At 46.0% G+C, this 22345-nt stretch overlaps 1 protein-coding gene across 6 annotated transcripts; it reads right to left on the reverse strand.

Annotated features, from left to right (window-relative positions):
• Positions 1–2973: 2973 nt before the first annotated feature.
• Positions 2974–22293, reverse strand: LOC129202244 (protein spire homolog 1-like). Of its 6 annotated transcripts, XR_008575663.1 has the most exons (18): positions 21962–22293; positions 19862–19893; positions 19206–19370; positions 18699–18814; positions 18323–18448; positions 17960–18025; positions 14930–15091; positions 12403–12471; positions 11785–11914; positions 11216–11340; positions 9771–9879; positions 9105–9256; positions 7816–7947; positions 6706–6818; positions 6446–6510; positions 5572–5599; positions 5019–5161; positions 3738–3876 (listed from the first exon to the last, which is right to left on the reverse strand). XR_008575663.1 is itself a non-coding variant. In XM_054814664.1 (17 exons), the coding sequence occupies exons 4-17, from the start codon at positions 18810–18812 to the stop codon at positions 3705–3707; spliced, it is 1593 nt and encodes a 530-aa protein (XP_054670639.1). In that variant the 5' UTR covers positions 18813–18814; positions 19206–19370; positions 19862–19893; positions 21962–22293; the 3' UTR covers positions 2974–3704. The 6 variants fall into 6 exon arrangements, 4 of the variants coding, with proteins under 4 accessions (XP_054670639.1, XP_054670648.1, XP_054670628.1 ...); XM_054814664.1 differs by lacking the exon at positions 6706–6818 and having other exon boundaries at positions 2974–3876; XM_054814682.1 differs by lacking the exon at positions 5572–5599.
• Between the last annotated feature and the right edge of the window lie 52 nt (positions 22294–22345).

A 22345-nucleotide genomic window follows, 5' to 3' on the forward strand; every position in this document is an offset into this window, starting at 1 on the left:
CAGCTTATACCCATTACCCCTTGTCCTGTCACTACACTCCCTCATAAACAGTCCCTCTCCAGCTTTCCTGTAGGCCCCTTCAGGTACTGGAAGGCTGCAATTAGATCTCCCCGGAGCCTTCTCTTCTCCAGGCTGAACAACCCCAACTCTCTCAGCCTGTCCTCATAGGAGAGGTGCTCCAGCCCTCTGATCAGCTTCATGGCCCTCCTCTGGACTCGCTCCAACAGCTCCATGTCTCTCCTGTACTGGGGCCCCCAGAGCTGGACGCAGTACTCCAGGTGGGGTCTCACAGGAGCAGAGTAGAGGGGCAGGATCACCTCCCTCGACCTGCTGGTCACACCTCTTTTGATGCAGCCCAGGACACGGTTGGCTTTCTGGGCTGCAAGCGCACGCTGCCGGCTCATGTTGAGCTTCTCATCAATCAATACCCCCAAGTCCTTCTCCTTGGGGCTGCTTTCAATCCATTCCTTGCCCAGCCTATAGTCTTGCTTGGGATTGCGCCGACCCACGTGCAGGACCTTGCACTTGGCCTTGTTGAATTTCATGCAGTTCGCACAGGCCCACCTCTCCAGCCTGTCAAGGTCCCTCTGGATGGCATCCCTTCCCTCCAGCGTGTTGACCCCACCACACAGCTTGGTGTCGTCAGCAAACTTGCTGAGGGTGCACTTGATCCCATTGTCCATGTTGCTGACAAATGATGAGCCACCACTCTCAGCGGGTCACTCCTCAGAGGGCCCGTGCTGAAATAAAAGGTGTCCCAGCTCAGACCTGCCTGCCCCTTGCTGGCTTCAAAAATCAGTGGACACAGAGCTGACCCGAGGAGGAAACAAGATGCAAGTAAGGTCACCTAGACAGATCACAGAATCACAGATTTGCAGGGGCTGGAAGGGACCTCTGGAGATCATCTAGTCCAACCCCCCTGCTAAAGCAGGATCACCTAGAGCAGGTTGCACAGGATCACATCCAGGTAGGTTTTGAATATCTCCAGAGAAGGAGACTCCACAATCTCTCTGGGCAGCCTGTTCCAGTGCTCTGCCACCCTCAGAGTGAAGCATTTTTTCCTCATATTGAGATCTCCCTTCTCTGCTCCCAGTGCCCCCCCAGTCCAGGCTCCTGCCATTAGTAGTGGTAATACTTACACTTTTCCCATTTTTCAGTCATGATTCACTACTGGGATAGGACTAAAGCCTGCAGCTGTGCTTTAAGGTACTAAGGGCTGTGTGAAGGGACCCAGTGCCAGGGCCCGGAGACAGACCACTTTCTGTGGTAGTGGGAAAATACCAAAAGGTCTCCATGTCCAAAGGCAAGTTTCGCCTGAACACAACACTAATAACTAGGATCAGTTGACTCTGAGCTAGGAAGGCTCTAGTCCATATGATGAGAGGAACCAGCAAAAAAACTAGAAAACAGATCAAATCCTGGCATGTGCTTGAAGAGGGAAGGCTTTCCTCTAAACCATCACTTTTCAGGGGCTGCAAACAGAATGGGTTTTGCACAGTGACTTCCGCACCCCTGGAAAGTGCTGCTCTTGGTGCCTTTAAGGCTTGGTCCCAGACCTGTTCCACACAGGAGTCTCCCACTCTGCACCCTCAGTTCAGGCTGCCTGTGTGGCGCCTGCTCCACCCTGCGTGCCGTGGCTCCCAGGTAAGGCCTAGTCTCTAGCTAGGAAAAAGAGATGACCAGGTTCTCTTGGCTGTGTTTAAACAGATGTACATTTTTAGTAAGCCTGCCCCCCCACAAGCTGTCATGACCTGCCATGGTCAGGAGCAACGGTTGCATGGCAGAGCTGAAGAGGACTAGATGTCACTCCTATACAGGGGACAGAGGTTTTACTAGCCCACTCGGGGCCAATGCAGCCAGTATAGTAGAGGAGTGATGGGAACATGGGTCTTCCTGACAGCTTGCTAGATCAGGGATAGGCAGGGAAGGTCAGGCTGTCCCTTGGCATCCACACTGCCCCCCACCCCTTTGCCTGTTTGCTCTGCAGTGAGGGCATTTCCTCATCCTGCCCATGGTCACAATGGAGGAAAAGGGGAAATCAGTAAAAGCCCATGTGACACCACAGCAGCTGTGCAAGAGACAGAACCTAGAACTGCCTTTGTTCTCCAGGTAAACTGAAGTCTACCTCAGCGCCATACAGATACCTTCTCGCCAGGTTCTGAGAGACTGGGTTCTGCTGCACCCAGGCTCCGAGAAACATTTTGGACTTGCACATTAATCAAAACAGGCTGATCTCAGCTCATTTCTAGCTCTATCTAAACTACCTCACTCAGAAAGCGTCCAAGAGCACCTCATGCCCCCGGCCCCATGCTGCACCCATCTTGCCAGCAAGCACAGCTGTGGCTTGGCTGCCATTCCCTGCAGCCTGCAAGGAGCCCACCTGCCTGATATGGATGTGCCTCCCAGCAGCACCAGTGATTAGCACATACAGGAGAGGACCTGGGCAGGCAGACTGCACCCCTCCTAATTGACTAAAGGAAGAGGAACACTTCAACTTGCTCCAAAAGGAAGCACAAGCTCCAGCTTCCCCACATTCATTTACTTGCAGAGCTTGCCCAAACCTGCAAGTGAGGCGTCAGCTTGCAGACAGGCAGTTTAGAGGAAGCAGAGTTAGGCCAGCACAAGTCAGCTGGAGGTATTGACCCTTCTGGCAGTTTGGATGCAGACCTTGGGCTCAGCTTAAACATGTCTTTCTTCCCTTCTCCTCTGTCTAGAAGAACTGGCCCTTCCCAGCCATTATTTTCTTCAGCATGATTCATTGCAACTACAAGTCCATTGCATCCTTCAACACTGTCTATCCAGGCCCTGCAAAACACACCAGGCAGAATGCCGTCAGAGCACCCACACCCCTTCCATACAGGCAATTCCTGGGGAGAAACAGACATACTATCAAATATCCCATTTTTTGTTTTAACCACACAAAGAATTTACCAAAACGTTCTTTATTTTTCTAGAATGTCATATGTGGTAATAGTCCAGTTTAGCTCAGGGCAAAGCTTAAGGCCAATAGAAAGAGCAAGAATCTCTTGAGAACAACTGTCTGCCCCTCAGGTGATGATGGCACTGAGATATACTAGATGCTTCAGTGACATGCACCAGAGGGCTCTGGTGGCAAAGGCCAGCTAGCACACAGACAAAAACCAAATCAAGAGCTAGCTTCCTATGCAAGCAGACTGGGCAGGCTGCCTGACAGCCATTGCTGCAGCATTAAATGCATCGGAGCAGTGAGTTTTAAGTGATTTTTAGTGAGTTATCAGGAAGGCATAAGTGATTGCAAAATGCATGGTGATGTTATTGCATTAACTGAGAGCTCCACTTCCCAAGTCTCTCAGGAATTGAGGTTTTAGGTTAAAAGTTTCCCTTACTCATTATGTAGGGTGAAGTCTGCTCAGCAATGAATGCAAACAGTGCCACAGAATAATGACAACTGCAGGTGCAAAGGAGGAAATGCTAGAGGCATGATAGTGCTTCAACATTTATTTTCCCCAAAGACACATAAAAAGAATTAAAACAGTTCTAAAACCCACAAAGCTTTTTAATACTTCACAATACATAAATACTAACTGTGCTTCCTGCTTAGACTAACCAGCAGGGAGGTCTCTTATTCAGGCCTTTATGTCAGTAGGTGCATAAAGCTGTTTCATTTACTTCAGGTACAGAACAGGTGACAGGAGAAATGTATGGTAGAGTCATTCCAGTTTGGTTCAAGGCCAGGAAATTCTCCTGAGAGGGATGCTCTGCTGTTGACTGGAAGCCATGTTCAACAGATACTGCTCACATCGCGTACAGATGTCTGCAGTCAGCCAGTCTGCCATGGTCCCTGTGTAACAGCACAGAGGCTGTGCTAGGCAATGGGGTTCCAAAACAATGGGTACGCTGGAGTGGGAGAGAGAAAAAGAAAAGCGGGAAAGCTGACCCAGGTTTCTGTTAGCAGGCATAGTGCTCTCCACCCTTCCCCCACGCATGATCCAAAACTGCTAAGCGGTTTAGCTAAATGCATGAGTAAAGCAGAGCAGTCAGCTCCACTTAGGAAGGCTACTAAGCACCAGAACAGCTTCATTTACTGACACCTTCTCTCCATTGACAGTATGTCAGCCAAAGGGCTAATGGATATCTGTGGTTGATCCAAGGTTATGGCTGCATCCTTATGCTGTAGGATTTTTTTTTTTTGCCATCCTGAAGTATGGCAGTAATGCAGTCACTCAGACATCATCTGCAGCACCTGCATTATAAGACAAACCAAACAACTGCCCCACACAGTTAACTTCAGTAGTGAACACTGCCCCTGATTTTTGGCAACTGAGGTACAAACTGAACCAGAAACTCCTGTGACTATTTTGGCTACATTAAAGAATGGTTTCACAGAGAAGAGATACCTGTTCCTCCAGCAGAATATATAATTGATTTGGAAAGAAAAGAACAGATAATGTATGTTTCCAGTACTAGATATTGCACCTATACCTACAAGGTCTGTCTTTTCCACCCAGAACTGTCAAAAGCCCTTTCTGGGGACAAAAGGAAAGGGTGTTTGTATGTGTGTGGAGGGACTGAGAAACCATTTGAGGCATTACTCTTCAGTCAGTTGTACCTGAGACCATTAGTATACTTTATTTCTAGGTATAAAGCAGCTATTCCTGGGTTGTAGTGACAGACCCCCAGCTGTGGGAGATAGAATATAATGGGGTCTGGAAATTCTCATACAAATGAGGCTGTTGCAAGGAACCTTCTATGTGTGGGCTAATATGGACACTTCTGAATCCACGTCAGAAACCTGATAGCTAAAAAGCCAAATGGACTTCAGAGCACCTACATGTCCTCCCTTTTGGTCATCTAAGATCCACACCACTTCCAGAGAAGTGTGGACTAGTTAGACCAGTGGCTAAACCAGTCATTCAGCATAACATTCAGCTGACCAGCATAATACTACACACTGCTGTCTGCACGTTTGTGGACTTGCATATACAAGTAACTGCTAACATCTTTCAAGGTAAAAAGAGAACATCCCCATCTCAGCTTACCCAAAACACTCCCAGTGCTCTATTTCATGCAGCAACTCTGAGCTCTTCCGCTCTTGAGTAGCTGGGTCTTCCTCTCTGGAGAGTCTCAAAAGTTTTATGAGGTGAAGTGGGAGATGTACACACGTTCTGAAGGGCATGGACATCTAGAATCACAGCACAAGTCACCTGAGTTCTCAGGGAAACACGTTCTCCTTCTTACCAGGAAAATTTGCATGGCATGCAATTGATTTATGGGTGCACTTAGAAGATAGACATTAATGCAGTGAACTTCCTGACCCTTGTATAAATAGAGCATAGAGTAATCCCAACCACTTTACACAGGATGAAAGAAAGAGGAACCAGAGTTGTTTTAGCTGAGTATGACAAGAGATGTCTGCGGTATCCTGGCTGCTTTTGTATCTTGTAATATTCCCTCTTCTTTTTTCTTAGAAACAAGCTAGAATGTAGATTTGAGGTATCAGTGGGGTGAAGGAAAGCTTCCTGTGACTACGTGAGGTGCAGGGAAAACAGAAAATGTAAAACACCCATATGCTGTTGTAAAGACTAGACTTGCCTTGATGCAGCAGTCACAGCAGACAACTCTAAGAGAAAAAAGTTCCCAGCATTATCATTTGAGTAAAGCTCAGCACATACCAATACTGCAGCTAAAGGTGACCTTCCCAAGTAAGTCTTAATTTGTGATTGTGGCACAATCACTTGATGGCAAAGTGAGCAAGCTTAGAACTCCCCTATTCAGTTTGCTAGCCCTCCTAGTTGTGCTAGTTTAGATCATCTGAAATGTCAGCATCCATAGCTTGAAGGCCTTATCTGCAAACACCCATTACTTTTCAGCCAGCACTACCACAAGACAGTTACTCAATTCCCAGTGGTTGTTTACTTGTTGCTTGTAATCAATTCAGTGCTTCACCACTGCTTCAAATAGATTTAAGTGAGCCTTAATGAGCCTGAAGTTCCTCTTTTCCTCTCCCATGAGCAGAAAATCTCTGACAAATAAGTGGATACAAGTAGCTCCAACTCTGTTTCCAGTCACAGGGTCTGGAGTTCACTTTTCCAGTCCTCAATAGAAAATTCTGGTGAAGAGCCTCTCCCAGAACCTGCTCAAGCCCTGGACTGCAGTTAAATCCAACCTTTAGAGCAAAATGCAGAGAGTGATCTCAGAGAAATTTAATCTAATACTTGCACAGTAAATTTGGTCACAGCTAGCTTAATAGTAAGAGTTAAAATTGAGATACCACTTCAGAGGCAATTTTTTTCCACGTCCTCTGCAGCTGTAGACACTTCAGCCTGGCTTGTGCAGTATGGCAAAATTGAAGGGTTTGGCAACCTGTTCCTATCCAGTTTTGCAACTGTTTGAATGCTGAGTATTGTCAGTACTGTTCTTTTCACTCTTTTCTCCCTCCTCATTCAGTCCTTTTGTACCAGCTCACCTGCTGCAGAGGTAACAGCTGTAAGGCCACTTAAGAAACATCTGCTTATGGCAGCTGAAACAGATCTGTAGAAAGGAAAGTTACTTGTGAATGCCAGTGGGAAATATCTTTGTACCAACGGTATCTGCTGCCTGCCAAAGAGCAAGCACATAAACCAACCTTCTAAAGGGTTTGGATCCACATACAATAACAGAGGTTCAATAAAGGATAGCAAAGACACAGGAATTAAAAGCTAAAAAGGCAAAAAAAAAAAGTCTTACTTGTAGGCCAGTGTTTTTATGATGCAGAGGTTTGGGGCAGCTGCCAGACAACAGGAGTTTAAAAAAGGCTCTTGAGCAAACAATAGCTGTATTGTGCAAGAGTGTAACAGTAGCTAGTTAAGAGAGAGGGAAGAAGAGAGACATTCTTTGAGGTAGACTGCAACAATCCCAAAGAGATTAAGTCAGGGCAAATTTGAATCCAATCCTGAAGCAAAAAATGAGTCATAAGGAAGCTGTTGAGTCGCTTGAACTTTATAAAAAAGAACACATTCATACACAGCTGGCAGTCAGAAGTGATATTATCTTGAGAAGTAGACCTTGAGAAAGCTAAAAAAACTTCAGCAGCAAGAGCACAAAGGGGGTAAGAGAGCCATTTTAGAATAGGCAGAGAGCAGGCAAGTTAAAGCAAGGTTGGTAGGAAGGTGCGAAGAAAACAAGGATTCATTCTCAGGAGCATCAGGCAGATTGTGGAAGTAGCACAGCTCTGCCAGCAGAATCCTTTGGCTCTGTCTATACTGCTAAATAAGGGAGGGCAAGAAGCTGACCCCTAAGCCAAGTAGCACAAGACTTCCTCACATCTGCGTTGCAAAGGGCTTGTACTCACGACATCTGCTCTAAGGGGCTGGTTGCAACAGCCCCTCTAAAGGAGGCTCGGTGAATAAGCCAGCAGTTTAGCAGAGTGAGGTCATTCCCTGTCCTCCTCATCTCCCCAACCTTTGCATTCACTCAGTAAGGTGGTTTGAGTCAGCACAACTCAGGTGTGGGAGCCTGAGTTAAGAGCCTTTGCTTCACTGTTTAGCAGTACCAAATCCCAATTAATTACTTTGTGGTTTCAGAGCTGGCCAACAGTCACAGCAGTCAGCTCTCCTAGAGTGGAAATAACAAAGAAGAAGTATCAAGCAAAGGCTGGGTTACTTTCCAGGGAACTTACACAGCTTAAGCTTGATTAGAAGCCATCACCACACAAGTATTAAAAGATTTTTACAGGCTAGGGCCAAACTCAGATCAGCTGTATGAACAGGGTAGGTTGAAGCAGTTCAGCACTGAGGGCCATGAAGCCAGTCAGCTTTTGAAAAGGCAAAGACAGCACAAAGAGGAGAGGAAACATACCTTTGCTTTTGGAAAGACACCATCACTACCTCCTTGGAAGAAGCCCTGCCCTTCCAGCACCATCATGGCATATCTGGTTCCAATCAGCTCAGCAATGGTTGGTGATGGCCACTTGGTAGGAAAGGGACAGTCCTATTGACAGACAGAAGTTAAGCATCAGAGAAAACTGAAGGAAGCAGATATTTGGGGAGGTCATCCTCAAACCTGGGTCCCAAAAGGCTCAGGAGCATTTGCCCCCAAAACTCAGTTTTGCCAGTGATGGGGAGCATCAGTTGACTCTGACAATACTAGCAGAGAAACTACTACACAGCTTTCAGTGGTTGCTATAATTTTCAAGCAGCTTCCTGACGCTTCATTAGGGAAGCAGGTCCCTTGGTCACCACAGTGGTTAATACCATCTCCACAGCCAGATCTGGAGGATTTCTACCTTTTCATACAGACCAAGCACAGACGGCACTCTGGCCCCTCCTAGGTACAGGATCCCTTTCCACAGTAGAGCACTCTTGCCTTCTCTTTCCCAAGAACCACGCAAATGGTCTGGTGGTTGACCAGAAGACACAACAGTGCTTTCATCCCCAGGTGGGGAGCCCAACCCACCTGCATCCCCCACCACAGTGCTGAACAAAGAGGTAACACAGAGTTACAGTCAGTTTAGAGACTCACCAGGGGTAGGACAGGGAGGGATGCAGAAAGAAAGGAGGAGGCAAGGGCACAGCACACCTTGTCAGGGCAGGACGGGGCAAGGCCATGATTCAGAAGGTTGCACAGAAGTGCACAAAACCCAGTATCACTACCACCACAGTCATTCAGAGCCTGATGACTTCAGTACTGCGTAGATTTAAAAGTCACTGATGCTGTGCTATCTACATTTTGTCAACCACTTGTTCCCTTTACTACAGCTTAAAGGATGTTTGTGAACATATCAGAATCTAGAGAGAACGAGGTGAGACGGAGAAAGCAGGACAGCCCTACTGCAAACTATAGTCTGCTTGAGGAAGCCTTGACAGATACTTTGAAGTAATGCAGTCATATTTTTCTCTTCTTGTATGAGGAACATCTTTATTTCATGTCATTCAAACTGGAAAGCCTCCACAAGGACACTACAGCATCCAGTCTTCTCTTAAATTGTCTCCAAGGAGAGAATACTATCCCAACTTAAGATCAGTATACAATGTGGCCTAAGATAAAACCCACACGAATGCTTACTGCTTGCATGAGGATCAAGGTGCAAGCTCTGGTCATTACCAGCTGTATCAGACCAGGCTTGCTAGCTGACATGCTGGACTTACAAGTTCCTTGCTTTGAAGGCCTCTCTCTAAAGATTTGGACCTTCCTCTGTAAGGAGGCAGCTGCTGTTGGCCAGCATTCAGGAAACCATTAGGTTTAATGTCTCCTAGTGTGGGTGCACTCATGGGAGGACATTCGCAATTTGCGGTGAGACCTGGATAGGAAGAGAGAGTTTTAGGGTGCAAAAAAAACAACTGGCAGCTTCTAAGTATTCACCCCAAAAGCTGAACGCTCAAAAGCACTCCATTGCCTTTTGAAGGTAGCAAGGCTTACATCTCTCCCCCTCAACCCCCATCAGCTCAGATGACAAAAAGCAGAGGTTACAGTAATTATGCTTGTCAATAGGCAGTGATGAGGTTTCATTAGCACCATTTAGTTTAATAAAGTCAAGTGGTGCACTTTCTACTTGAACATTCAAAATACTCATTTAGCTTTTACTGTGGATTCCAGTTAGGCCTCTGGGGACATGTTATCATTGTTTTGAAGGTGCAGGAGCTATACAAGCTTCAGTCAGCTGCAGAGAAATGGTATTCTAAGGACATCTCCCCAGACTCATTACTTAATGTTGGAGCTTCTCCTGTAAAGCATCTCCAATTGATCAGAAAGGGTACAGTGAGCCCAACCTAAGGATTTGGGAACCCAGCAGGCCACTGACTGTACTTTGTCACCTGGTTTAGATGTGCAGCTGGAAGTGCACTGACCTGTGCTGTTGTGGGATATTACTGATGACCTAGTTGAGGCAAGCCAGGTGCTGGAAGGCAGCTTGGGAGCTGTTTCCTGTAGATGAGAGGACAGGATGTTCTTAAGCTGCATACAAGAGACACCAAGCCCACTTCCTCACAAGTGCTGCTGCTAAACAAAACCCAGGATACCCAGGACTGACCAGAAATGTTCAAGGTTCAGCCAAAAGTGGAGAGAAAAATGAATGTGGTACATTTAGCAACTTTATATTCCAAGAGGTAATAGCAAGTTAATTCCCCACAACCAGGAAGCTCCATCCAAGCTACGGAAATTTCAAATTCATCTGTTCTCTTTCACCCAAGTTCAATGCAGATACTACACCCAAAGTTTCATCTGTTCAGGAACCAACTTCACAAAGTCCTCTCTACACAACTCCCAGAGTACATTGGAACCATTTTCTTGGCTCCAGCTCACATGTAGCAACACTGGAGAACAGTTCAAGAGACTGTGCTCCACTAACCTGACTCAAACCCAATGCTGTATCTCAACAGCATTGTTTCTAGCTTCTCTAGAAAAGCAGAACACAAATTTTATTATGTTATTCTCCATATGAAGGTCCTTCTAGTTTAGCAGCAATACATCAACCACAGGGTGCTCAGATGCTGAACATTCCTACAAGTAGCACAGACTTGTGCAAATATAGCTAAGATTTTCTTTTATTAATTCATACTCGTTTTCCTCAGTTAAGCAACTGCACTTCAGACAGAAATGTTTACAGAAAACAGATTCCTGTTTGCATGCCAGCGATCTGTGCTAGACATGATGTGTTAGGGCTTAAGTTCTGTTCCACAGAATTTCTGAATATGCTCAGGCTGAATCCCAGAACCAAGCAATCAAGCTTTTCATGATCAAGCCAGGAGTTAAAGAACCCGAAGACCATGTATCATGGTTTATTGAAGAATAGTGCTCCTGAAATTGCTCCACAGGTAGAAGAGTGGGAATTCACCAGTGAAGTTGCTTCCTGAATATAAATCATTAAGTTTTCCTTCCATAAGCTCACATACCACGTGAAATACAAATACATCTAGCATCAAATGCCTCACTGTGAGGTAAGAGCGGGAATAGTTCTGGCCTATATTGGCCCAACTGCTATGCATATTAAAATTTCTGGGGGATCTAGTTTTAAGACACCAGAGCAGAAGTTGGTTCTACAGGCTGCAATCATGGCACAAAAAGAAGTTTTTTAAATATGGTATGAACTTCTGTAGAGGAAAGGACTTCAGTGAACCTAATAGTACCATATCTGTTCACTTTTGAGAGACAAGATTGCCAACACTAGGATTTGAACCTGACATTCCAGGCTACGTGCGCACGCAGATCTAATGCCTGAAGTACTTGTGCCTCTCCAGAGTCCTTTCATTTAAAGCCTTACCTGAACTCCTGGTCCCAGCTGTTGTGTTGCAGCGTTGACAATTTTAAACTTGGTACTGGCATCTTGGAGAGTTAAGAATCTATCGCTTGGAGATTTCAAGGCAGTATTTGGTGTCACAAGCGTTTCTGTAGGGGAAAGGGAGAACAAAAAACCCCATACACACAGACAGGACAAGATACTGTTCTGTGACAAGAAAATGACAAATTTGATACCCACACATCAGAATTTGATATTAGGCTAGACTTTGTCTTGGTAGTTACATAATCTTTTAGTTTTGGGGGATGGTCAAAATCCTGTCCTCTCACTTAGTGGACAGACAAATTTGAACATCCATAAAAAAAAGGTAAGTTGAAACATCTTTTGAGTCTTAATAAGCCACAAACATATTTTCTAGAAAGAACTATTCTTATGCCATACCACCTCTATCCACAAAATTTGCATTCCCGCCTCCCTTGCATTTATACATACTGTGGAAAAGATAAGTGGGCTTTCATTTCAAAGGCCACCCATTATTTTTAGTCAACGCTGACTTCACTTGCATGCTGGATGGGTCACTTTGTAGCAGGTACCTTTGGGCGTGCTCCCATTTTCCCTTGCTGCAGAAGACAAAAGCTTTTGTGGTCGTTTTACTCCTGCCATGAGGTGTTCATGCCAGCTGGACTCCCATGGCACACACTCTTTCAGCTTCCTCTCCAGCACCTGCAGGCAAAGCATAGCACCAGAAAGAGCCAGTGGCTAGAGCAAGGACACCAGTGGTGACAGAACTACTCCTTCAGCAATGGCACTGTTTTACACATGCCTCTCTCTCAAGAGGGCACTGGGCCCTGCACACAAGGGACACATGAGAGAACCTTTAGATAACGCATAGTAGAATACTCTAGGAACTCCCAAATTTGACATCAAGAACACCACGAGTACTTTCAGGACCACAAAATGTTCCAAATGGAAGAAGCAGCAGAGGAAGTAGAGAGACTGATCATCTTTCTCCTATGAAGATGTCACCTCCCATTTTCCTAGCCCCATGTTTTGACAGGAAGGTCTGCCCAAAATTTAAGTATCATTAATATATCCCCCTCCCAAATCCAAACCAGTAGCTGAGACATTAGCTCTACATTCCTAGAAACTGTCCTGTCAGCTCCAGAATCATCTTGTTTTGCTGTCATTAGATGCAACACCAGGTCACCTACAGGTTTTAGATGAGGCTTGGGAGCAGCTACATCAACTTTGGGGGTCCTGTGTTTTTGCTCGATGATCACCTGGAAGAGCAGAAGTGATGCTTAAGCAATAGTTCTTTCTCTACTCGTGGTGTACCCTCCCATTCAGCGGCACAGTGAATGACTCCAGTCAGGCTTTGAGGAATAGGAAAGGTGGGGAAGGCATAACAAAACTGCGCTGGGAAGTGTAGAATGATGAGGTTTACGTACATGGGTTTTTGGTAGAGACAGAGTTGCCTGAGGCAAACTAGAGGCAATCAGAAGCACTCCACAGCTCTTTGGGGCTTGCACAAGAAGCATACAGCCTTCTAGCCCCAGCAGCTTGTGAACTGCTCTGAGGAGCCACTGGAAAATGTTGTACTCAGATTTTAATGTCAGGAATGATCCTGACAAGCACCATGGTCACATCACATTCATCAGCGAGAACTCAGCTCCAGCCAGGAGAGTAATTGAATGGGTTAACAAGACTGTAACAAGAACTGTAGCAGCAGACAGCTGTATGCATGAGCTAGAGTCCCAGAGACTGGCTACATAAACTAGGAACAATAGCAAGATAGAATTGCAGGGCAGGTATTCATGTGAGGCAGACTGTCTCCCTCATCAAGCCCTGTGTTTACTGCATAGGGGAGAACTGACAAAAAAGTCAAGTTGTACATGCATGTCTTCAGCTGCTTTGTTCACTTATTCTTTCTTTGAGGCTATGCCATTTACTTTCCCTGTGTGTACAACTTCAGAACACATGGGAGTCCAGGTAGAACACTACAGCTTCCCACACTAGCTGTGCTTTCATTCATTTGCAAATTAGACCACTGTTTGCTAGAGAAGCTTTAAAATAGTTTTGCAGATGGGGAAATCCTCCTTTAAGAGCCTTCACAAAGACCTGAGCAGTAGCACGCTATGCTTTCTTCTAGCATTTCTGAATACTACTCTTCAAATACGTTTGTGCTTCTTGTTGACCACAGAAAAAAAAAAATTTAAAAAAAATAAGAAAAAAAAATCAAGACCCAGTTCATCCTGCCACCTTGAGTTACGGTTCTGTACTGCACAGCGCATTGATACACAGTACATTGCAAGGAACACAAGTAGTTATGATGTATTGTCTCCTTTCCACTACTATTAATTTATATATCAATCCAGATATCATCTCCAGAGAAATGTCATAGCCTTATCTGAAGGCTGGAGCCACAGTCAAGAAAAGCAAGAGCTGGGGTTTTACAGAGGTGCGTGGCTTCGCTGAGGCTTTTAAACCCCTGCACTCTAGCAGCACCAACAAGGAGAAAAAAGGCTGAAGTCTAGTATGGTATGCAAAGTTTTCACTTTTTAAAATATCGCTCTTTATTACAAGTAGAGTTGTGTCTCATCTTCTGCCAAAATGTCTGTTTGCAAAGCACGCCAATGCCACAAAGCCTTATGCCAATGTTTTAGATCTGCTCATCATTCCCAGCTCAAGCTGCAGCAAGCAAACAGCATCACAAGCCTTTAGAGGCACCCCCGACATTTTTGTATCTGGTCATCCTCAACAACCATCCATGCTGTTAGAAGCCCCTACCACTTGAGTTAGCACCGCAGCTGCCCCTGGAAGGGGCTCAGCTTTTTTTACCCTGACTAAATTCCTGCAGTAGCTCATAGACACCGCCTAGAGGCCTCTGCCTGAGGCTGAGCAAAGGACTCGCTCTAAAGTGCTTTTGCACTTGCACACATCCCACAACATCAGCGAAGGGAAGCAGCGAAGGGAAGCAGCGAAGGGAAGCAGCGAAGGGAAGCAGCGAAGGGAAGCAGCGAAGGGAAGCAGCGAAGGGAAGCAGCGAAGGGAAGCAGCGAAGGGAAGCAGCGAAGGGAAGCAGCGAAGGGAAGCAGCGAAGGGAAGCAGCGAAGGGAAGCAGCGAAGGGAAGCAGCGAAGGGAAGCAGCGAAGGGAAGCAGCGAAGGGAAGCAGCGAAGGGAAGCAGCGAAGGGAAGCAGCGAAGGGAAGCAGCGAAGGGAAGCAGCGAAGGGAAGCAGCGAAGGGAAGCAGCGAAGGGAAGCAGCGAAGGGAAGCAGCGAAGGGAAGCAGCGAAGGGAAGCAGCGAAGGGAAGCAGCGAAGGGAAGCAGCAAGAGATGCCAGGCACAGCTCAGCTCAAGGAGCCTGAGAGGCCACAAGTGTCCAAGGTGGAAAGCATAAGCAGGCAAGGGTCCATTTCATGAAACTGTTGGGTGCAAGGCAGTGTAATTGCTCCAGGGAAAGGAGTGGCTGACCCCTGGAGGGGGAAAAAGTTTAACACCCAGCTTCCTAAAAGTATTGCTATCCCTGAATTAAAATGTTACTGGAAATGAAGCACTTGGGTGGACAAACAGTGTGATCTAATGTTGAGCTGCAGCTGAGAGGGAGACCCAGACACTTCTGGACTTGGAAGTACCTTTGCAAGAGACAGGCTTTTGGAGAAGAGGTCTCAACAAATATTGCTTAGAAATGAGGTAGAAGAGGTGGTTTCAGAGGTGTCTGTTGACTCTCATCACTCACCTTCTGAAGGGTGTACCTCTTGTGCCGAATATCATCCAAAAGTAATTCAAAGGGAGAGCGGACAGTTTCTTTTGGAGGCACGTGATGCTGTGGTCGCTCAGTGGCCTTGCGCAGCCTCACACCATTCTGCAGTTCACGGATGACGTTGGGCCACAGGGATGCCTTGGAGAGACCAGTGAGGGCCAAGTCAACACCTGGCTAGAATGCATGGAGCAGCATTCCCTCCCTCCCCAGAACAGAGCACATTTAGGAACTGAAATCATTCAGAAACACAGAAGTGTGTCCTTAACGCCCCATTCAACTCACTTGCAGATCAGGGCACAGTACCAGAACAGTGAATTGCTTCTCTTTGCAGAAGTTAATTTACAAGGAAGGATCTGGGAGCTGACTTGCCACGTTCATTCCTGAATTTTGTCATTAACTTTATGAATGTACTTCAGCAAAACACAGCTTCTGCCGCCAGGTAGCTAGGCCCATTTTCTTCAATACTTACTGCCTGCAAGTGCTCCAGGTGCCAGAGCTTTTTTGTATTATTGGACCCTAGGAAACACTTGGAATGAAATCCCAAATCTTACCATTAAAATCCTCTGAACTTTCAGAAACCGAGGGTTGAAGGGCCCACAGACAAAAGAGGAAGACAAGGGGAAAGGGCTCTTATACTTTAACCTTCACAGCAGCATACATTAGCAGTTTCAGCCTGAAGACACAAGCCGATAACTGACATCTGCTCATCCTGTTCCTGTATTAATATCTGAGGATGCTCAGGCATGCAGCATAACCCAACAAAAGTTAAAGACAGGAAAAAAATAATGTTTAGACAACATTGTAATGGAAGTGCTAAGTCAACAGCTTATCTGGATCCCAAAGGCAAATTGAGTAAGAACAAGTGATTGTATTATAAACAGAGAATGGGAAGCAAAACATTTTAGAAAACTGCCTCGGAACCAGGCTTGTGACTTAGACTCCTCTTCCTTTTCCACTTACAGTATGAAGCATCTTCTCTCAACTTATCCCTTCAGATATCTTGGTATATTGTCAGAAGACTCTTATGCAGGCTCTGACTGATGGCTGCCTTCAAGGAGACAGGTTTTTTTTCTTGGATTGTTTTAGCGTGGCTTTGGTATAGTCATACTTCAACTCCAGAAAACTAGAACTGTCAGAGAGTGACCATATACTAGCCGTATCTCCTGGGCTACACATCATGTAGGAGAACACACAAAAGTCTCTGGGCAAACTGGTCAGTATTAGAAACCTTTGAAATAGCTTATACTGAGCCATTTGCACTTTCGAGAGTTGTATTTCACATGGTGACGGAACTTGACTGAAAGATATGACCTGAAGAGAGACTTCTGTACTGTAATATTGCCACATTAGTTTCAGGACAAGAATTGCCTTCAGCTGGCCATTTCAGAGCACCTTGTACACCCAAAACATTTTTCAGATGTAGGTGACATCATTATCACTCATACTTTTCTTTCCTTACTGACTGGATCACTGCAATTATTCTACTTCCACCATCCCGTGTATTGTCAAACTCCGCATAAAATACCCACATCTGTGCAATACAGTGCAAACGGCTACAACACTTGAAACCCATTGCATTCAGTTTAACAGATGAGTGGTAAGACAGCTGCGTTCCTAAGAGGTCTCAGTGCTTCGATTTCAAGGTGAAGACTGTCTTATGACATGTACAGATAAGCTCTGCTGAAACTGTACAACCCTGCACACCATCAGGCTGTGGTCTGTTTCAGAAGGCCTGTTTTGTAGCAGTCAACATGAAAAAGTGAGGTCCATAGAGAGCATTGGCTGCTTGGCACCAGTTCTAACCTGTAGGATCCCAGTGAAGTTGGCATCCTGGTTATTTTAAACTCAAGAGTTTGTCAGAGCAATGCAATCAAGTGGCACTTAGGGACTTGGAAACTAGAGGCAGAAGATTTGCAACAGACATCCTGCTTTTGGAATTCATGCCTCCTGAAGGAGCAGAGGCCAAATACACTGGCCTTCAGGTCACATGGCAAAGCCCATGTATTTATTCATGTATTCCCTGCAGAAAAGAACTATAGCAGTTGATGAGTTTGTGGTTTGAGATAGCTTGCCAGTTTATTTTAATAGATCACAAAATTGAGAATATGCCCAAACACACATTTCACAAACATTTTCATACGAATAGTTTGAGCACGCTTCAAAGCAAGTGCTATTTAGACAAAGGGAGCGAGTCCACAAGTCTCTCGGGGCTTGCCGTTTGTCTCCACAGACTCCAGACTACAGTGCATTTGTTTATGCTAGGCAGAGCTCCAGCCAGAAGAGCTATTTGTTTCTGACTGAGCCCTGACTGTGTAGGGCCTTGAAAAGAACAGAATAAGTTGCTTTCTCTGCCCCAAACACACAGTCCAACATCTAGGTTAAGACAAGAAAGGCAATAAGCAGAATGTAGGAGCTGTATCTCCAACCTCACTTTCCTTCACCCCGTTGTTTCAGCTGCTGGAGCTGCATAGCCACAAAGATGGCCAGACCTACTGGCCCTCAGTCCCCTCCAGCCCTGAACCAGCACAGACTCCACATAATAAGAGTCAACTAGTCCACCCCAGTACTACCATCAACAGAAGAGTTTTCTGGGAGTTTTCAGTCCAGCTACAAGAAGGGAAAAGATTGCTTTTGGCAGGTGTCAGTTCCTGCCAAAAGCTGGAGTTTGGGGCTCATTTGCAGGAAGAAACAGCCTGAGTAACTACTTGTGGACACTTACTCCAAAGACTGCCCTGCCTCCAACTTCATTTTTAGGAATGGTTTAAGTTGAACCACAAAGACACTCTGTGTAGAATAAATGTCCACATGAGTTTAACACATGAAACAGTTTAACTTCAAGTTCACTCCCCAGCTTGTTTTGCAGACAAGTCTAACTACTTAAGCTCTTGAACAACCCAAAAAGTTTTGTTTGTGTTCAAGCTCTACACAAGAGTCAATCGAAAGCCTCAGAGAGCCAAGGTAGACAAAAAACCCCAGCCCCCCATAATGAAGAATTAAATCACTTACCCAGTGTTTTTCCTTCTTCTGAAGGGGATTTTCCACTGAATCTTCCACATCAATTTTTCTCAGACTCTGAGAAGCAAGCACATGAGTTCATTACCTTGCACTGTTCAGTGATTTCCTATCTATTCTGTATAAATAACTAATGTTAATCTGAAAAGCCTAGAAGCCCCAAACACCCAAACTTTCAAAAGCTACAATAAATCACTAATATGGTGCAGAGACAGTATATGACAGTAGCCTTTCACATCATGAAACGAGACCTTCAGCTAGGTACACCATTTCTAGTGCAATGGGAAGGTTATTTTAGAACTAGGTGACTGTGTGAAGGCAGAAGGAATAACAACTAAGGGGTGATCCCAAACGTACCTCTTTGGAGGTCTGGATGATGGTCACAAGCTTCTGAAGTTCCATATATTCAGTAAACAGACTCCTACAGGTCATTTCATAATGGCTAGTAGCCTCAGAAGGCCTGGTCAAGTGCTCCTCACAGGCCTGAAAGAAGTGCAGCTATTTAAAAGAGATCTTGAAATGAAAAATCACAGTAGAATAAAGCAAGATTCAGTTTTCTCACCCCATGGTTAAAAAAATCTTCCTCACAGCCCATTTCTATATTTTTTTAATTTATTGCAGATGCAGAGGAAGAAAGAAATAAGATTATGTCCAATTTCATATGTACAATAATGTAAGTAGCTGTGTAATTTATATATCTCATTCTCCATAAGGTGTAGTTTGAAATAAGTACCCGGAAGGAGAAGCCTCCAGTGCAGACAAATCGCAACAAAACACAGCAGGCGGAGTCACTTGTCCTGTTCTTCTCCCCTGCCCTGATCAGACTGAGGGGTGGGAAGTTTCTCATACCTTTAAATTATGGTTGAGAGGAAAATATTCATTTGAGTTGAGACATTCAAATCCCAGCTCTTGCAGAAACTGAATACTATGGACAAGTAACTTTTTTCAATATCCATAGCCTTCTAGGTACCTAATTTGGAGACTATGTACAGAAGGACTTCATAGACACAGCTGAGAGCGCGCCATGCTCAGTCTTCCTTCTTAATTCATTTCCACAGGCACGTGTGCACACCCAAGATGGTTTTGCCTTTTCCCTCTGATGGGAAAGCCATGCGCACCCTCTGTGTTCTCCAACAAGCTACCCAGCTTTTTCCCAGAAATGGTCTTGCCCCTTGGTTAACAGCATTATTCCATCAACTCCTCTAAAGCTACTATGTTTACTAAGAACGAAGAAGGAAACCTTGATAACATCCTGCAGGGTGACTGCTGGTTTCATTGCCTCATCATCCAGTTTCAACATGAGGCACAGCAGTTTCTCCAAAGGATCACTCAGTTCTCGCTCCACTTGGCTGTCAATTCCCCAGTCCAGGGCTTCATAAATCACCACTCCCAAGTACTCCAGCAGCTGCAGACAGAGACCAAGGAAGCAGGGCAGCACAAAGTGTAGCGGAGAACTTCACAGCTCTTGCTTCCCAGCCTCGCGCATACCCTCCACTGCCCCTCAGGGCTGAGCACATCTTTCAGGATGAGAAGGGCCTAAAAGGCAGTTAGATACTCATCGCATAGCCCGAGATACTCCATAAACAGGCTATTTTAAGATTTTTTTTAAATGGCTTTAGCGCCTCTAAGTTATCTGTTATTAAGACAAAAAGACCGTGGGCTATTCCACAGTAGGCAGCATCCGTGCACATTGTTTCCCAGTCCCATTGTTTTACTGGAGTTCAGTCCTAGCATTTTGCTTCATTTTCCAGACTGCAGGAGACAGAGTGACTCTCACAGGGAACAGCAAATTTAAGCACTTTGATAGTGTCCAAAGACATCTGCATCTCCTGAGGTGGCCTGCTACTACAGCAGGATTATATCTGCACACATATGAAGGTGAAGACACAGGCTTACCTTGTCCTCTGACTGCTGAATGCTGCCAGCATCTGAAAGGGAAACAAGAGGGGATGAGGAGAAAGATAACTGCAGAGGCATTGATAAATAGCTTTTAGAATCCCCGACAAGAGAGAAAACCAGGAAGAATTCTTGACAATAAGGAAACAAACTCCTTTGACTAAGGTCAGTCGCACCTGGGGAAAGTAGGTCTATATTTGGGGACTGCCGGAAAGCAACACAGGATACAATTCTTATTGTGAGCATTAGCCCCAAACTAACTGCTGCTGGGTACTTCTTTTGTTTGTTAATAGGTATCTAACTACAAAGAAGGCACTGCATCTTTTTCTTCATTCTTTATTACCTGCTCTTGTCCCTGAAAAGTCAGCCTAGCATTGACCTCTGCAGCAGTGCAACCAAGCGGTGCATAAGACAGGCTTGTTGCCATTTGCTGGCTACATATAGTGACAAAAAAGGGAAACGGTCAATTATAGATCTATTGCAAGGTTACTATAACAAAGGAACCATACATTGGAAGATGAACAGAGCAGGACATATAATAGAGCCTCAGGCTATTTATTTTAAATAACATAAGTGCTAACAAACTTTCATCCCAGCTATTCCCTAGAACCAAATTACTTGCTAGAGCACTATTAGAAAAAATAGTAAGCCATACACCTGTATTACCACTCATCTACAGCCCTTTAAAATAAAGTATAGGCAGCAGAATAGCTTCATAACAACATAGAGAGAGAGGAGAAGGGGAAAAAAAAATTCCCCACATTTTAGCTTGTTATAGGAACAGCCCTTGGCATCTACCTATGCTCTTACCAGACTTGTGGTACACCTTGAAGGAAGCAGTACCATCATCATGGATAAAGATGCTTCCAGGACCTTTTATAAACACAGAATGGAGTGGTGGGCACAGCCCCTGAGCCAATTGCTCCATTTTTTGGCAACACTGAAAGCAGACAGCCCAGGCTTGCTCCTCGCTTATAGGATGTTCAAAACACCTCAGAATCTCGGCTAGAGAGACCTTTGTGATCCTCTGCTCACACCGTGGAGGCTCCATTTTCATCTTTGACCTCTCATCTCCACTCTTAGCCTACAAAGCTTAGCACCCTCCTTTCCAGGACAGGCTCATGGCAGCCTTTTATCAATTCTGCCTCCTGCTTTGCTCTCACCTCTCTTCCCTACAGGTGCAATCACTAATGCCAATTTTGCTCTCTCTTCTTAAAGGGACACCACTTTAATATGTATTTGTATGAGACTCCTTGAAAGAAAACAGAAAATATACAACAAAATGGAATCTAAAGAGAAGACTGTATAAAAAACATGCTCAATTTAACTCCATTGTTTCTAACAAATGTATTAATTGGAATACCAATGTTGGCAGGTAAGAAATGAGTACATTCAACTTCAGGCAGAGAAGGAAGGAGGCAGGAAATAAGGTCTTATGGGAGAAAAACTCACAGAGAACCACAAAAATTCAATCCATTTGATGGGAAACTATTCTGGGAGCACTAATACATTACAGCAATCAACCCTTCAGGGCATCTGCATCCCCCGCAGGCCCCACTCCTGCCTGGCCTTGACCCTTTGGCCCTGCCATGGCAAATCCTAACCGCTGGGGCTGGGAGCAAGGCACGCAGGGACCAGGCAGGCCAGGTGGGTGCCCAGGGTAAGGGCAGCGAGGCCCTTCCTTGCCCAAAATGCTGATACGAATTGCTACCGGTGTGAAGTAATTTTCTCAGCTTTTTTTGCATTTTGGGTTGTGTGTGTGTGCGATGGGAGGGGACAGTCGCACGGCTCGTGACGGGGTCATCCCCTGAGGACTCTGTTGCTGCCGCAGTGCATCAGCTGCTGCCGCGCTGGCTCCAAACAGCCCAAACTCCTGAGGCAGACACTGAAGAACTGTGAGGTTTAAAAAGTATGAATAACTCCCTTAATTTATATTTCTTTCCCTTCTCGCTTATTACATTTTGGGAATGCAGTCAGGCCCAAGGCCTTGGAGAGGTGTCCAGGCTGACATGCCATGGCATCTGGCAGACAACACGCCCCACCACAGCCGGGGGGGCTCACGGCGCGGCGGTGTTTTCGGGGCTGCCCTGTGGCCCTTACCCTGCCTCGGGCATCAGCCTGCCCACGGTGCTTGGCTGGGTCCCGAGAAGGGCCTTCCCGCTCCCGCCCGCAGCGCAGGGGACCTGCCGGGCCCGGTCCTGCCAGGCGGGAGGCCCGGAGCTCCCCGCAGCCATGGGGGGCAGGGGAAGCCTGGGGGCTTCATTCCCGCGGCTCTGGCGTGCCGGGTACCCAGCAGCACCCGAGCTATGCTGTGCCGGGAAGGTGTAAAGACACCCCGGCGCTGGGGACCCCCAGGGCGAGCAGCCCCTGCGCCGCTTTGCCCGCCTCCACCGGGCCTGCGGGCTGAAGGCCCTGCCGCGGGGATCGGCGCGGCCCGCCACCCGGGTGACTTGGTCCGGCCCGCGCCCCCCCCCGCCATGGTCC

This window comes from Grus americana, chromosome 1, assembly GCF_028858705.1.
Source record: "Grus americana isolate bGruAme1 chromosome 1, bGruAme1.mat, whole genome shotgun sequence".
Classification (NCBI taxonomy): domain Eukaryota; kingdom Metazoa; phylum Chordata; class Aves; order Gruiformes; family Gruidae; genus Grus; species Grus americana.